General features: G+C 41.0%; 2 protein-coding genes across 2 annotated transcripts in view; both read right to left on the minus strand.

Annotated features, from left to right (window-relative positions):
• Nucleotides 1-155: 155 nt before the first annotated feature.
• The window catches only part of LOC137885337 (NLR family CARD domain-containing protein 3-like), a 105,937-nt gene continuing 89,662 nt past the window's right edge, over nucleotides 156-16,430 (minus strand). The window contains exons 2-8 of the mRNA XM_068727564.1: nucleotides 12,997-13,028; nucleotides 12,566-12,794; nucleotides 10,594-12,397; nucleotides 10,319-10,492; nucleotides 8,913-9,086; nucleotides 3,987-4,033; nucleotides 156-3,847 (exon numbers count right to left, since the gene is read on the minus strand). Coding sequence (XP_068583665.1) covers nucleotides 3,276-3,847; nucleotides 3,987-4,033; nucleotides 8,913-9,086; nucleotides 10,319-10,492; nucleotides 10,594-12,397; nucleotides 12,566-12,794; nucleotides 12,997-13,028 — 3,032 coding nt within the window. The 3' untranslated portion in view covers nucleotides 156-3,275. The remainder of the gene's footprint in view (nucleotides 3,848-3,986; nucleotides 4,034-8,912; nucleotides 9,087-10,318; nucleotides 10,493-10,593; nucleotides 12,398-12,565; nucleotides 12,795-12,996; nucleotides 13,029-16,430) is intronic.
• The window catches only part of LOC137878274 (uncharacterized), a 15,663-nt gene continuing 12,324 nt past the window's right edge, over nucleotides 13,092-16,430 (minus strand). The window contains exons 7-8 of the mRNA XM_068718509.1: nucleotides 13,189-13,322; nucleotides 13,092-13,120 (exon numbers count right to left, since the gene is read on the minus strand). Of these exons, the coding sequence (XP_068574610.1) occupies nucleotides 13,092-13,120; nucleotides 13,189-13,322 (163 nt within the window). The remainder of the gene's footprint in view (nucleotides 13,121-13,188; nucleotides 13,323-16,430) is intronic.

Raw genomic sequence — 16,430 nt, forward strand, 5'->3', positions numbered from 1 at the left:
GTTGGTTCATATATTTTACTAATGAAATGTGATTATTGTTATGGCGCACTAGTGTTACAAGGCTGCAACATAAGGGAGACGAGACAAGTGATAAAAGTAATAAATAGACATTTATTTAAAGAATACAAACTAAACTAACAACCAATCAAGGCATCAAAACAAATAGGCAGCCGTGTCAGCCAAGGAAGAGGCAGCAGAGAAGAGGGACCCGATCCTTGTTCAGATGTGGGTTTAAATAGCCATCACCACATCAGGCTCAGCTGGGGCTCATTAGCTGCTGATCAACATCCTGAAAGACAAAGAAGACAGCAACCAGGACACAGACACCTAGTAGAAAGGAGGGTCGTCACACTAGTACAAGCACATATAACACTGCTGCTTTGAATTTTTATGATGAAGAGGAATTATAGTACAGTTATAATAATTATAGTGTAACGCAACATGTGATAGATATCAAGTGAAATTAAATGTGTGAGATCTCACACATGTCATTTCTACAATCTGGCTACAATTCACCACCTCACCATTTGCATCTCCAAAATGTTCTTTAGCATGGGTCAGAGTTTCCGTACAGGTGATCATTCTCACATCAAGGTTATTTTCTTAGATCACAACTTTTGACGGAGAAGTGGCGTACGCCTCTTTCAGGGCCCTATTTTTGGGGGGCCTTTTATAAAGGTTGTAATGGTTATGAATGAGACCCCAGGTGTTACGCCTTGAGGAAACACAGGATCAAAGCAGGAGTCAATTGCACAATCAAGACACCAAGATAAGGTGTAAAATAACAACAGGCTTTACTTTACTTAAGCAGAGGTTTGGCACACAGATAGGCAGTCAGTACAGGCAAACAAATAGGTGGGGATTACGCAAAAACATGGTGCAGGAAAAAACAGGCCGAGATCTGAAAAAAAACAGGAAAATGAACACAACACGAGGATAACTGCTATATTAACACAGAAGCTGCAAAATGAGAAAAGGAAAAAGGAGGGAAGACCACACAGACAGGAAGTCAAACAAACATGGGACACAAGAGGCAAAGAACTTCAAAATAAAACAGGAAACAAACAAAACCTAAATCAAGATCATGACAGTTTCAAAGAATGGGTAGGCCGGCGACCAGGCTGACAGAGCTGCTCCTGAGGTCAGGCAGGAGGACAACCTGGAGGTCGGAGCTCTGGCAACTGGGTCACTGGGGCCTGGGTCTCAGGGACCTGGGTCTCTCGCCAATGGGTTTCTACGGCATGGGTGTCTCACCACTGGGTGTCTAGGGCCTGGAACTCTCGCCACTGGATCTCTGCGGCCTTGAGCTTCGCCACTGGAGCTCTGTTGAAACAGGAGGTTGCGGCAGCCAATCGGGAACAGGAACATGGGGACGCCAATGAAAAGGTGTACAGTCTCGCTGCCTAACCGATACCGCCCCCCCCCCCCCCCCCAGTGTGGGTAAGGCACCGGAAGTCGGCTTGTTCTGTAACCTCTGACCTTGGTAGCAAATGTACCCCCACAATCTACACACAAGACCGTCTCAGCCAGTTTAGGGGGGCAAAGTCAGCATAGTTTAAAACACGAGCAGCTGTTGTATCACTTAATTCAGGCTAAGAAGTTGGCCCCCCCGACAGCCGGATATCAACAGATTGTGTGAGCAACAGTTGGAGGAGGACTGGAAGTACTCCAGGATGGACCTGTTTAAAGGACCACCACTGGAGGAGGAACCCTGTGTGGTTGGGAACCTTCAGGACCCTGACCCCATCACCCTACATTTAGATGCTAATCTGACCCTTATTGCTTCACCAAAAACACAACAGCTAATGTCTAAGACCTGTAATCACATGAACACCAAGCATGATAAACCAGCAAAGCATCAAAACTATCTGAGCCAACCAAGTTAGTAAATCACATCAGACTGAAGAACAGCATTTAAGGTCAGTTTGCAGCAGGTCTGTTATTCATATTCATATCAATCATTCAGTGCAGTCAGCCTCTCCCAGGAGAAGAGCTCTCTGACCTTATGGAGACTACGCAGACACCTTCAGAGACCAGCAACACTGGACTTTGGTTTAAATGTACAAAATACAAACCAGTTTTATTTAGTTTATACAATAAAAACATTAAAGGTTACAAAAACAGATAATGCAAAAAGTAAAGAAAATAAAAGATAAATTATCAAAAACCTCAAAAGTTGAGATTACCAATAAGCATTCGTGAGGATAAAAGCATATATGATCACACATTAATACATGAATGAAGATCACTGAAACATTATCATCATTAAATGAACACATGATCAGTAATAATACAAATCAAAGAATGAAAAGTTAAATCATGACACATTCTGAATGGTCTCCCTTCCTGATTGATTTCCTCACTACAGCTACTCCACAAGTTCACCTCTTTAACACAAGTGATTTTTTACATCAGTCCTTAAACCTGCAGATTCCTCCCAAATAATTTGGATTCATTCAGGTCCTCATTAGTTTCTCACTTTATACCTGATCTGTGCTGTTTGAAAATCCACCAACCAATTTTGCAGCCTTTCATTGAATAAACAGCTGAATTGGTTCTTGATCAGTAGTTTGGTTCAAAATTCTTTTGTCTCTCTTTCGATTTGTTTCTATGAGTATCCCCAAACTAGCACTCAGTCAGTGATGAATGAAGTAAAAGTGAACAATACAATGTGAAGAATGAAGCTGGATTGAATAAATCCTTCATTTTATACAGCGTTGTGATGGTTTTGGACATTTTTGTTTTGACATGATGTTTATGTGGTTTATTATCTAGAATCATCCAAAACTTCTCAAAGTTTGTTCATTTGGTCCACGATGATCAAAGATGATGAATTTAGTTTGTTCAAATCAAAACAACTCTTTACAAGTTGTGATTCTTTTTCCACAGATGCTGAATTTGATCCAGAAAGACTCTTGTTTGACATTCATAGGTTTTTCTTCACACAAACAAATGTTTCAAGACAACAAAGTTCAGTTTATACACAAAGTAAAAGATGTTTCACAGCTTCTCTCAGACAACACATCTTTTCAGGTCATTACATGGACCTCGCTCAGCTCCTTCAGACATCCATCTGCAACACCACAAGTCCCAGAGAGCTCTCAACCCCCCAGAGTCCAGACCAGCTCAGGTACCCCTCACCTGTTCCAACTGCATTTACAACCACTGAGAGATCAGGTTGGTATTAACTAATTTCAGCTGTGTGTGATCATGTACAGACTGAACTATCTGGTCAGCAGAGAGAAAGTTTCTCTACCAGGAGGAGACTCTCCCTCCTACAGAGAACACAGAGACACTGAGGAACCAGAACTGGACCAGGACAAGTTCCTGGACCCAAACCCAAACCCAGGATAAAGAGGTTCAGTGAATGTGGTGTTGAAGGTGTGGAGGTGGATCAATGTGTCAGAGGAGACTCTGTAGAAGGACAGAGAGCCAGCAGGACAGTCCACATACACTGCTACTCTACCAGAGGAGGAGGAGGAGGAGAAGAAGAAGGAGGAGGTGGTGGTGATGTATGTTCTTGTCTTATTGTGATAGACAGAGTAACCAAGATCAGAGCACAACAGACTCCAGGACTGATCATTCATTCCAAACACACAGTCACTGCCTCCTCTCCTTCCAACTCCTCTGTAACTCACTGATATTTTAACTCTTCCTCTCCACTCGACCTCCCAGTAACAGCGACCAGTCAGACCAGTTCTACACAGCAGCTGCTCCCAGACATCAAACCTGTCTGGATGATCAGGATATGACTGATCCTCCTCCACACGTGTTACATTCCTGTTGTTGTCAGACAGTTTGAGGTTTCTGTTTACTGTGTTTGTGTCGAGTGTGAGTTCACAGGAATCTGATGGAGAGAACAAGACACAATACAGCTGCAGTTATTAATCTATCATCTGTTTGATGATGACATCAGAGATATGAATGAGTGATGTCACAGTTTGATGATGCTTTGTTTTCATGAATCAAATTCAAAGCACACTTACACTTCCTCAGACCTGGTCTGAACCATCGGACTCCAGCAGGGTCCACCCTGAAAGGAGGAGGGGGGTCAGAGCAGCATGGAAACATGGACATTACATCACTCTCATACACAGAGCTTTGTTCTTCATATTCACATGGAGCACTTATTATTCATCAGCTCATATTCTTTTACTTCACTGGAGCTTCTTCTGATTGGCTGATGACGACAGTTCATTATGTTCACTTATTCATGATATATTATTATCAGTATTATATTGACAATCATCATCCATTTCAGACTCAGTTTCCTCTACCAGTCAGTCAGTAAATCACATGTTTAAACCTGCATCAACTGATTTCTTTGTCCACTTGTGGTTCAGTGAAAACAAGCAGTAAACACATCTGACATATTATCAGCTTATAAAGTAGTTGTGTCTTACATGATATCAACCAGCTGCTTCCACATCCAGCAGTTACACATCAACATGATGATTCATCAGGAGTCTTTGTGTTTGTGTCACCTGATGAATGGAAGTCCAATATTCTCTCTCTTCTAGCTCTGTTTTTGGTCTCCACCACCTCCTGAGGGAAACATCTGTCTCTTTAGCTGCTAAATGCTCCACTCTGTTCACCAGCTAGTCTCTAACTGAGTCTGTCTGCTGTTTGCTGCTGAGCAGGTAGTTAACAGTGGCTTCATCACAGCTTGTTGGATGAAAACAGCTGCTGCTGGAAACACTGAGACTGAACCAAACAGGAAATGTGCTGCAGAACCAAAACTAGGAGCTAAAATAAGCTAAAAAGCTCTGTAGAGCTGCAGAGATGGAGACAGTCTGACTTTGACACTGCTGTTCACATCCCGTCTCCTAGCAACAGTCAACACTGGTTTCTATTATCTGTAATCTGGGTGCTACAGGTAATATAGTGCTACAGGCTCACTGAGAATGACATGAGACTCTATTGCCCCTCTAAAAAAGAAGATAATAAATAAAAGCAAGTTCACTCCATGGTATAACCTTCAAACCCGCAAATTTAAGCAAACATCACGGAAACTTGAAAGGATATGGCGTTCCACCAATTTGGAAGAATCTCGGTTAGTTTATTGAGACAGTCTTAAACCATATATGAAGGCCCTCCGTAATGCCAGAGCAGCTTATTACTCATCATGAATAGAGAAAAATAAGAACAACCCCAGGTATCTCTTCAGCACTGTAGCCAGACTGACAGAGTGTCACCGCTCTGTTAGTATGTACTGAGTACCTCAGTAGTAATGACTTCATGAACTTCTTCAATGATAAGATTATAACTATTAGAGAGAACATTAATAATGTATTCCTATAGACCTCAGTAGTAATGACTTCATGAACATCTTCAATAATAAGATTATAACTATTAGAGAGAACATTAATAATGTATTCCTATAGACCTCAGTAATAATGACTTCATGAACTTCTTCAATAATAAGGTTATAACTATTAGAGAGAACATTAATAATGTATTCCTATAGACCTCAGTAGTAATGACTTCATGAACTTCTTCAATAATAAGGTTATAACTATTAGAGAGAACATTAATAATGTATTCCTATAGACCTCAGTAGTAATGACTTCATGAACTTCTTCAATGATAAGATTATAACTATTAGAGAGAACATTAATAATGTATTCCTATAGACCTCAGTAATAATGACTTCATGAACTTCTTCAATAATAAGGTTATAACTATTAGAGAGAACATTAATAATGTATTCCTATAGACCTCAGTAGTAATGACTTCATGAACTGAATTTTTCCCATTATCTTATTTTCTCATTGCTAAAGCTACTGTCTTCCTCTGCTTCCAGTCAGCAGCTTGTTTAAAGTAGAGATTTTATCCAATCAGAGTTCACCTCTATGTCTCTAGGTAAGAAGAGAGGCCCGAGGCCTTCAGACTCACAAGTGAATTCCTTTGCAGTTTAAGTAAATGGGGACGATATTGTTGATCGTCATAGTCTTCAACCAATCAGATCTTTAGTTTGACATGTTGGGCGTATTCTTAACATGTCAGAGCTTTCTGGGTGGCCTACAAGTACGTCAGTATTAAGGTGCAGCTCTGCAGTAAGGTGCGCTGTGATTGGTCAGTGGGCGAGCATGTAACTATTGTGAAACTTAAGGTAGCCAGCAGAACTTAGTTGGAGTACTAAGAGTTCAAATTGAAAAATATGGAAGAAATTATGATATTTTTAGCATTTTGCTTGGTGTAGATTATTGTTTTTTCTTTACCTAGCTTTGTTTTTTGTGGGATTAAACTCTTTGTCAACAAAGAAAGGAGGATGGAGTTTGTCTTTAAGTGAACAGCATGTGGTAAGTGAACTGCGTTTGTTTTTTTTACATCTAATATCTGAATGGCCCGTGCCCTCGAGTGTGTGGAATCCTGGATTGATGTGTCATGCTTTGTTGTCATATGAATATATGTGACTGGTTCTTGTGAGTTTGTTGTTGTCATTGTGTTAATTATATTGATTTTGACTATATCCATTGTCCGTTAATTACAAAGCATACCGTCATGCACAGAGTTATTGTCCGGACAATTGAATTTGTTTGGGCTGTTTTCTTTTACAAAGCAAGAATTATGGTCTGGAGAAATGGGGATTGTGCGGCGATTGCTTTAGCCCTGTTTGAATCGGTAGGGAACAGCTACCTAAACGCTGTGGGGAGAGTTCGTAGCTTGTGTGCTGCTGTTTTCCTGTTAAGCTAGTTTAGCGTAGCCTCCCAGAACACACCTGCAGTGCCTCAGCTGTGTTTTGTTTTGGGGGTTTTTGTTTCGGGTTCAGAGGTCACACAGCCCGTTGTCTCCTACGTGAGCGCAGTCCACCGAAAAAATTATATTTCCCACAATTTAAGCTCAAAGCAATGCAGAAAAATAAGTTCATGCATTTGTTACCTCTAGATTAGATTACTGCAATTCCTTATCATCAGGCTGCTCTTATAAGTCTCTTAAATCTCTACAGTTGATCCAGAATGCTGCAGCTCGTGTACTAACAAAGACTAAGAAAGGAGATCACATTACTCCTGTTTTAGCTTCTCTGCACTGGCTCCCTGTAAAATCTAGAATAGAATTTAAAATCCTTCTCCTTACTTACAAAGCCCTAAGACCCAGTTTCAAGTTTCAGTCCGGGGGGCAGACACACTCACCACATTTAAGAGTAGGCTTAAAACTTTCCTTTTTGATAGTGCTTCTAGTCAGGGCTGGCTCAGGTTTGTCTTGGACCAGACCCTAGATAAGCTGCTATAGGCCTAGACTACCTGGGGACTTCCTAGGATACACTGAGCTCCTCTCTCCTCTTCTCTCTCTTTCTGTATGAATTCATGTCCCATTCATTACTAACTTTGCTTCTTTACTGGAGTCTTTGTGCTTTCTCGCCTCACAGGTTTCCGTGGATCGTGGTTATATCTGGACCCAGGTCCAGCCTCCTGCCGTGGGCCTGCCTGACGCCCACTGCCACGCCCAGTCACATTGCTTGCTATTGCCGATACCATTACTGCTTTTTCTATCATCAATATTCTACTATATACACTTCTGCTGTTATTAGTAGTCATAATTTTTTCATCATTATACTTCTCATATACTCTCATTATTTAAATGTCTGTCATATGCATTGAATGTGTTGTTACTCTGTAATGTTGTTCATTCTGTACACATGCCATCTATCACACGTCTGTCCATCCTGAGGGATATAGGGATCCCTCCTCTGTTGCTCTCCTTAAGGTTTCTTCTTTTTTTTGTCCTTGTTAAAGTTTTTTTGGGGGGAGTTTTTCCTGTACCAATGTGAGGGTCCCGGGACAGAGGATGTTGCATGTGTACAGATTGTAAAATTTGTGATTTTGGGCTATACAAAATTAATTGAATTGAACTGGGGGTGAAAATATTACAGTTCAAGTCCGTCTGCATCCACAGAGTGTTGTGGCAATTTATCATGTTGTTCTTTTAGATGTAACTTGTACCGCTTAAACCTGAACATATGCAGATAAGGACATCCGATGTCACCAAACCCAAATAGTAAATGTTATCATATTAAAAGTATTTCTTGTCTGGCTTGCTGTTGTGTCATCCTGATCTCACCACATAACCCTCTTCCATGGATAGCACATACCAAGGCTGGGACCTTGGCCTGGATGTCTCGGCGGACATAGAAAGAGGATGTGCGAAGGGAGGGAAGTAGAGATAATGTGCATATATACTGTGTTAAACCTTTTTTCATTGATTGAACTCCAAACCATACGCGGGGAAAGAGCTCTATCCATTCAGCTGAATTATTGTAAGTTTCTGGTCAATAAATACTTTTTGAGACATTTGAGAGTTTTCTCATCATGTTTTTTTCTCACAGGGAAGTTAAAAATATCAATTTCCAAAACACAGAACACTGCCTGTGTCCCCCTATAACTTTAGTCCAGTCCTAAATAAACCTCTTTGGGCTCTGACACACCATGTCCACAATCAGCTGTTGGTTCTTCACTGAGCGTCTGTGGCCAACTGTCACATTTCTGGACTAAAGGGCAACACACACTGGTGGCAGAGGACGAGGATCAAAACATGCAACTATTGTTTGATATGAGCCCACAAACCTGCAGCGTGACGACGTTGACACATGTCAACCCATCATGATGCCCATCAACGTGTCAGGATACACCACTGTCCTATTTTCTAAAGTTGAAACAAGACAACGCTCCAGAAAAACAACAGTTTCATCACCTTCCCTCCTTGTTGTGGCTCATCCTGGCTACTGTTCCCTGACTACTTCTGTCTGTATTGATGGTCTGATGTGGGACATAAACAGTTTGATGAGTCTCTGGTAGTTTGAGGTCAGCTTGGTGTGTCAGGGTCATATTAACCAGGCTGACAGTGTGACAGAGAAAAGGTTTCCAGCTCTACCTCTATCAGACTGTCTGTGGCTGCAGCAGGCCTCTTCATACCTGAGAGTTTCCAGTCTCCAGTGTGGATCCTCCAGTTCAGCAGACAGTAGTGTCACTCCTGAGTCTCCTGGATGATTGTAGCTCAGGTCCAGCTTTCTCAGATGGGAGGGGTTGGAGCTCAGAGCTGAGGCCAGAGAAGCAAAGCCTTCCTCTGTGATCAGACAGCCTGACAGGCTGCAAACACACAAAACAACACACATGTCACATAATCTGAGGGAACTGTGAGGGCTGTAAGGTTCCTGCAGAACTGAGATACTGTGGGCTACTGTGGGGTTACATTAACATTGTTACTGATTGTTTTCTAGTCACACCCAAACACCCACTAATGTCCATCAACAATCTGACAACATTACTGCTAACTCTCTGATTCCTCTGATATTTCAAGAGAGGACAAAATACGATACTATGGTTATGGAAATATATTGAAACTAAATAACTGATTAAAATCATGCAAGCAAAGATAATCTTATGCAGGTTTATTACACATTCATATTGTAAATCACAAATTAGATTTAATACAATTGAATCTTTGATAATTATTCTGAGCAATCAATAAAAGCAAAGATGATTTGTACTGTGAAAATGTAAAAAAGTTCTTGCAGTTCTAAAAAGCAGTTCAGTGTGATCTACTGTATACAGGAAGTACTGTAGTATTGGTTTCAAGATGAGGGGTGGATATGTAGTGTTCTTTATTCGTGTTAAATACAAAGTTAGGCTATTCTGTTGTCTTCCTGACTCATTAAAAAATAATAGGAGTGAGAAGTGAAAAATAGATTTGAAACAAGCAGAGGGGATGAGTGAGCTAAAGCGTAAGAGTGAATAAAAGAGAGAGACAGGCAGTCGAGAGGACAAAGTGAGTGAAAAAGAGAAATTTAACTTTATATTCTGATCTCATGTCGGTTGCGTTCTAAAGCAGAAATAAACAACCATCAAACTCTCAGCAGATCGTCACTGTAGAGACAGACATTCAAGTTTTCAGTCTCTTTTCCACCTCTGAATCTCTCCTGTTCATTCATTAATTATATCAAACATAACATCACAAAGCATAAATAAGAGGAACAACAGAATGACCCTGTGATGTTTTATTGTGTTTTATTATGTTTCAAACGCTGTCATTGTTTTTTAATCCACTGTAGATCAAATTTCCTATTCTACAAGGTTTTTACGGGGCAATGGAAAACACAAACAGCAATTCACAAAAATTACTTTGGGACCCTAGTTTAGTCTCTGAGATTAGTTCCTCTGGTTCCATAGTTCTGGTTAATTTTCTGGTGAAAAAGGGGGGTATAGAATCTGAAATCCTGATGAACAAATTAAAAAAATCAGAAAGAGAGAGACTGTTTACACTGTATAAAGTTGATAGTTTAGAGACACATAAAATAATTTCAGACAAACTAACATCTGACCTGAGAGTTTCCAGTTCACAGTTTGGACTCTCCAGTCCAGCAGACAGCAGTTTCACTCCTGAATCCTCCAGGTCGTTGTTACTCAGGTCCAGCTCTCTCAGACTAGAGGACTGGGAGCTGAGAACTGAGGACAGAGCTTCACAGCTTCTCTCTGAGAGGTTACAGTCACTCAGTCTGAAGAGACAAAGATGAAAGTTAATCATTTTCTCAGCTTTTCAAAAAATACCAATGCAATTAACTATGAATTCAATAAAACCAACTCTCTCTGTACTTACAAAGCTTTGTTGGAGGCTTTGACCACTGGGAGCAGCCTCAGAAGAGTCTCCTCTGAAACAGAGTATTTCTTCAGGTGAAACACGTCCAGATCTTTTTCTGATGACAGTAAGATGAAGACCAGAGCTGACCACTGAGCAGGAGACAGTTTATCTGTGGAGAGACGTCCTGAACTCAGGGACTGTTGGATCTCCTCCACTAGAGAACCATCATTCAGTTCATTCAGACAGTGGAACAGATTGATGCTTTTCTCTGGAGACACATTCTCACTTATCTTGTTCTTGATGTACTGGACTGTTCTCTGATTGGTCTGTGAGCTACTTCCTGTCTGTGTCAGCAGACCTCGTAGGAGAGTCTGATTGGTGTTCAGTGAAAGACCCAGAAGGAACCGGAGGAACAAGTCCAGGTGTCCATTTGGACTCTGTAAGGCTTTGTCCACAGCACTCTGGTAGAGATGTTTTGGTTTAAGTTTGTCTTTGAAGACTTTAGACAACCAGGAGGTTGTTAGATCTTCTGACAGCAGATTGACTCCAGAGTTGATGAAGGTCAGATGGACATGAAGAGCAGCCAGAAACTCCTGAACACTCAGATGGACGAAACAGAACACCTTGTCCTGGTACAGTCCTCTCTCCTCTCTAAATATCTGTGTGAACACTCCTGAGTACACTGAAGCTGCTCTGATATCGATGCCACACTCTGTCAGGTCGGATTCATAGAAGATCAGGTTGCCGTTCTGCAGCTGATCAAAAGCCAGTTTTCCCAGAGACTCAGTCATCTCCCTGCTCTTTGGACTCCAGTGTGGATCTGTCTCAGCTCCTCCATCATACTTGACCTTCTTCAGTTTGGACTGAACCACCAGGAAGTGGATGTACATGTCAGTCAGGGTCTTGGGCAGCTCTCCTCCCTCTCTGGTTTTCAACACATCTTCCAGAACTGTAGCAGTGATCCAGCAGAAGACAGGGATGTGGCACATGATGTGGAGGCTTCGTGAGGTCTTGATGTGGGAGATGATCCTGCTGGCCTGCTCCTCATCTCTGAATCTCTTTCTGAAGTACTCCTCCTTCTGTGGGTCAGTGAACCCTCTGACCTCTGTCACCATGCCAACACACTCAGGAGGAATCTGATTGGCTGCTGCAGGTCGTGTGGTTATCCAGAGGCGAGCAGAGGGAAGCAGTTTCCCCCTGATGAGGTTTGTCAGCAGCACATCCACTGAGGTGGACTCTGTAACATCAGTCAGGACCTCATTGTTGTGGAAGTCCAGAGGAAGTCGACACTCATCCAGACCGTCAAAGATGAACAGAACCAGGAACTCTTCAAACCTGCAGATTCCTGCTTCTTTGGTTTCAGTGTAGAAGTGATGAACAAGTTCCACCAAGCTGTACTTTTTCTCTTTCAGCACATTCAGCTCTCTGAAAGTGAATGGAAATGTGAACTGTATGTCCTGGTGGTCTTTGTCTTCAGCCCAGTCCAGAGTGAACTTCTGTGTTAAGACTGTTTTCCCAATGCCAGCCACTCCCTTTGTCATCACTGTTCTGATTGGTTCCTCTCTTCCAGATGAGGCTTTAAAGATGTCTTCTTGTCTGATGGTTGTTTCTGGTCTGTGTGGTTTCCTGGATGCTGTTTCAATGTGTCTGACCTCATGTTCATCTTTTACCTCTGCAGTCCCTCCCTCTGTGATGTAGAGCTCTGTGTAGATCTGATTCAGAAGGGTTGGGTTTCCTGCTTTAGTGATCCCTTCAAATACACACTGGAACTTCTTCTTCAGGTTAGATTTGAGTTCACGCTGACAAACTGCAGCAAGAAGTCCTGAATGAACACACAACAAAGAAGATCAATGAGTCAAAGAATAGATTACAACATGCCATTTCCTCAAAGAATGAGTCTATGAATATACAGTATTTAGGTCCATCTCTTGAGAAGTTAGTAAACATCCCATCTATCCAGCATATTCAATTTTTAGAGAAATCCTCTTACTGCTCTGCAGACAGTCAGCCAGCTCCTCCTGCTTCATTCTCCTCAGGAAGTGCAGTGTGATCTTCACAAATGCTTCTCTGCTGCTCGTCCTCTGCTCTTCCTCCTTATCGTCCAGCACCTCCTCATCCTCCCTCTGACTCTCTAAGCATTCTGGGTAATCTGAACTCACAACCTTCTGGATCTTCTTCAGCTCGTTCTTCACAAAGGTGACGATGTTCTCTTCCAGCAGCTGGAACACAATATTCTATGAATGACACAAACTAAAACCATCGAACCAAACATCAGATCCATGTTGGACAGACTGACAATCCATTGTTTTAAAAAGTGCAGCATGGAGATGATTGTGAACAGAATAGATGTAAAAGTCGTTGTACATGTACAGACCATAAATATGGAGTCCAGGTGTGTTTGATGCTGCTGGGCATACTGACCTCTGGGAACCTCTGAGCTCTCCTGGTCCTCTCTGTGGAGGAATCATGAAGAATCAGCTCACATTGTGTTTGTACCATTCAGGAAAATACAACAATCAGTTAAAGATGTAGTGTTCTGCCATGGCTGATCATTATGAAAACCAGATGCAAAAGACAGTAAATGATAGACGACCAATTTTACATCTGTGTTACTGTCATCTGTTTCATCGGTTTTAAGAACATAACAACGGCGTCCATCTTTGAAGTCAATCAGATGATCATGAGACCAATCACTCTTCATAGACACACAGCTGGGTACAGGAGACTTTTCTCTCTGCTGCTGTGAACTGATAGAAACACTGAAATTACATCATCATCATCATTCAATCATAAAGAATCAGCTCACATTGTGTCTGTTCATACAGAGACAAACACAAGGTAAAGGTCCATGAAGTGATATCTGGATGTGGATCAGATGAGTCCCTGTAGTGGTAAAGGTTTACTAGTCCGGCTGATCCCGCTGAGAATCAACAGCTCAGTCTTTCAGCTCACTGATTTCTTCACCAGTCAGTTTGATTTAGTCCCAACAGCTCTCACCAAGCCCACCATGTAGCTCTCCCTCCGTCACTGTACACTGCTGAAGTGCCCTTGAGCAAGGCACCCAGAACCTCCAGCTGCTCCAGTGGAGCATCTCAGTGTCAGACTGGTTGTACTGGGCTCTCAATGGTGTGAATGTGTGTCAATGAAGAAGAGTGTTGGTGCTCAGAAAACTTCATCTGAGTCAGTAAAACAGGGGTCACTAATAGGTGGATCCGGATCCGGACCCAGATGCCGTTGTATCCGGACCCAGGACCTAAAACCGATAGATAATTATTACATTTTGACGGAGCGCTTTTATTTTAACTGGCGCAGCTTTTCCAGCCTTTACGGCACTTGTTCAGCGGCGTAAATCACATCACGTGATGCAGCTCAGCCAATCAAATATGGGTATTCTGACAAGTTTCCTGACTCGAGTGAGATGTACACACATGTGGGAGACGAGGAAAGAGAACGAGGAGTAGGAGAATTATTACGTGAGTCAGAGAAGTTATTTCACATGACGTTCTCCAAAGAGAGAAAAGTGGTCAGAGAGACCAGAGAGACCAGAGTCTTTAACCAACAATGAACAGACTCTTATAGGTTCATTCTTCACACGGACAGTTTAAAACCAGTGTGTCTCATATGTTCAGAGACCGTGGCGATTATTAAACGCGATAATGTGAAGCGCCACTACGAGACAAAGCACAACTCTTTTGAGAAAACGTACCCACTCACATCTGAAATGAAGACACAGAAAATAAACCTAAGAGCCCAATATGATCAGAACCCTAACACATGAATTCATAACCAACTATGGTGTTAACAGAGATAATGGAGCTGAAACAAGTAGTTTAATAACCACAGATAAAGTCCATGCTCACACATTTCTCTTGTTAGAAGATGAGAAAAATATAATATCGTGGCTTTTTTGATTGACATCACTTCACACCTGAATGAGCTGAATTTAAAGCTGCAGGGCAATTCAGTGAAATACATTTTTCTAAAATGAATTACTTCATTTTAACCTGAGGTGAAATGATTTTGTAACTATGCACCATTTCCTCTAAATTCTAATCTGAAATTAGACAAATTGTCTCATGAATGTGATTTGAAGTTAGCTCATGCATGCAATTTTGAAGGGCTTTAATTTTGAAATGCTACATCAGAATGTCCTGGTTCTCTCTGAGTGACACCTGGAGGTGGTCTGCTATTAACCTGATGTGAAATGATTTTGTAAGCATTATTTGCTCTAACCATCCCGACCACTTAGGTCGTCTGGGACCGGTCTACTTTCTGTTCCCAGAGTCAGAACTAAACATGGAGAAGCAGTGTTCAATTTTTCTACTCCACATAACTGGAACAAAGTCCCAGAAAGCTGCAGGTCTGCTGAGACCCTCAGCTCAAGACTGAAGACTTTTCTGTTTGCTGCTGCCTTTGATTTAACCACATTCAAGGATATTAATACATTTCTGCATTTTACTACTATATTTTATTTCCTAAACTGCACTGCAACTATTATTCAGTTTGTAGCTTTTTAGTGTTTTAATGACTGTTTTTAATGTTTCAATGAATGTTCTTAATTGTTTTTAAATCTCTTTTTCTTTTGCATTATGTTTTGATGCTTTTAATGGTTTTATGTGAAGCACTTTGAATTGCCTTGTTGTTGAAATGTCCTATACAAATAAACTTGCCTTGCCTTGACTAAAATCGAATCTGAAATTAGACAAATTGTCTCATGAATGTGATTTGAAGTTAGCTCATGCATGCGATTTTGAAGAGCTTTAATTTTGAAATGCTATATCAGAATGTCCTGGTTCTCTCGGAAAGCCACCTTGAGGTGGTCTGCTATCAACCTGATGTGAAATGATTTTGTAACTATGCACCATTTCCTCTAAAATCTCATTTGAAATTACAAATTGTATCACGAATGTGATTTGAAGTTAGCTCATGCGATTTTGAAGAGCTTTAATTTTGAAATGCTACATCAGAATGTCCTGATTCTCTTTGAGTGACACCTTGAGGTGGTCTGCTATTAACCTGAGGTGAAATGATTTTGAGGTGGTCTGCTATTAAGATGCACATTTTTCAAAAGCTTTCTGTTTTGTTAGTTATTCTTTAATCCAGCCTTCATTTTACTTGAAATGAGAAGAACATTTATCCATGTATTTTCATGTATTATTTATAATCCATACACTTAAATTTGAAAACTGAGAATAATAATTGTTAAAATATAATTGATGTGTACTTTCTCTATTTTATTTGACAGTTGTTGGCTACACAGAGACGTTGTTACTACTACTAGGCTTCTTGAATATATATATATATATATATATATATATATATATATATATATATACACAGTTGTGGTCAAAAGTTTACATACACTTGTAAAGAACATAATGTCATGGCTCTCTTGAGTTTCCAGTTATTTCTACAACTCTGATTTTTCTCTGATAGAGTGATTGGAACAGATACTTCTTTGTCACAAAAAACATTCATGAAGTTTGGTTCTTTCATGACTTTATTATGGGTTAACAGAAAAAGTGACAAAATCTGCTGGGTCAAAAATATACATACAGCAACATGAATTAGCAATTTTAGTGACTTAGAAAGTTGTGTCAATGAAATGAGCTTCATAGCATGGCCTCTTAACTTCTTGTGAGCGATTATGAGTGACTACAGCTGGTGACTTCTCTGAGGCCATTTAAATAGGGCTCATTGGATACAAACGCCCACAAACGCTACAATGGGAAAGTCAAAGGAGCTCAGCATGGATCTGAAAAAGCGAATCATTGACTTGAACAAGTCAGGAAAGTCACTTGGAGCCATTTCAAAGCAGCTGCAGGTCCCAAGAGCAACAGTGCAAACAATTGTTT

This window comes from Cebidichthys violaceus, unplaced genomic scaffold (assembly GCF_023349555.1).
Source record: "Cebidichthys violaceus isolate CVI_PGR_0920_01 unplaced genomic scaffold, fCebVio1.0.p SCAF_10, whole genome shotgun sequence".
Lineage (NCBI taxonomy): Eukaryota > Metazoa > Chordata > Actinopteri > Perciformes > Stichaeidae > Cebidichthys > Cebidichthys violaceus.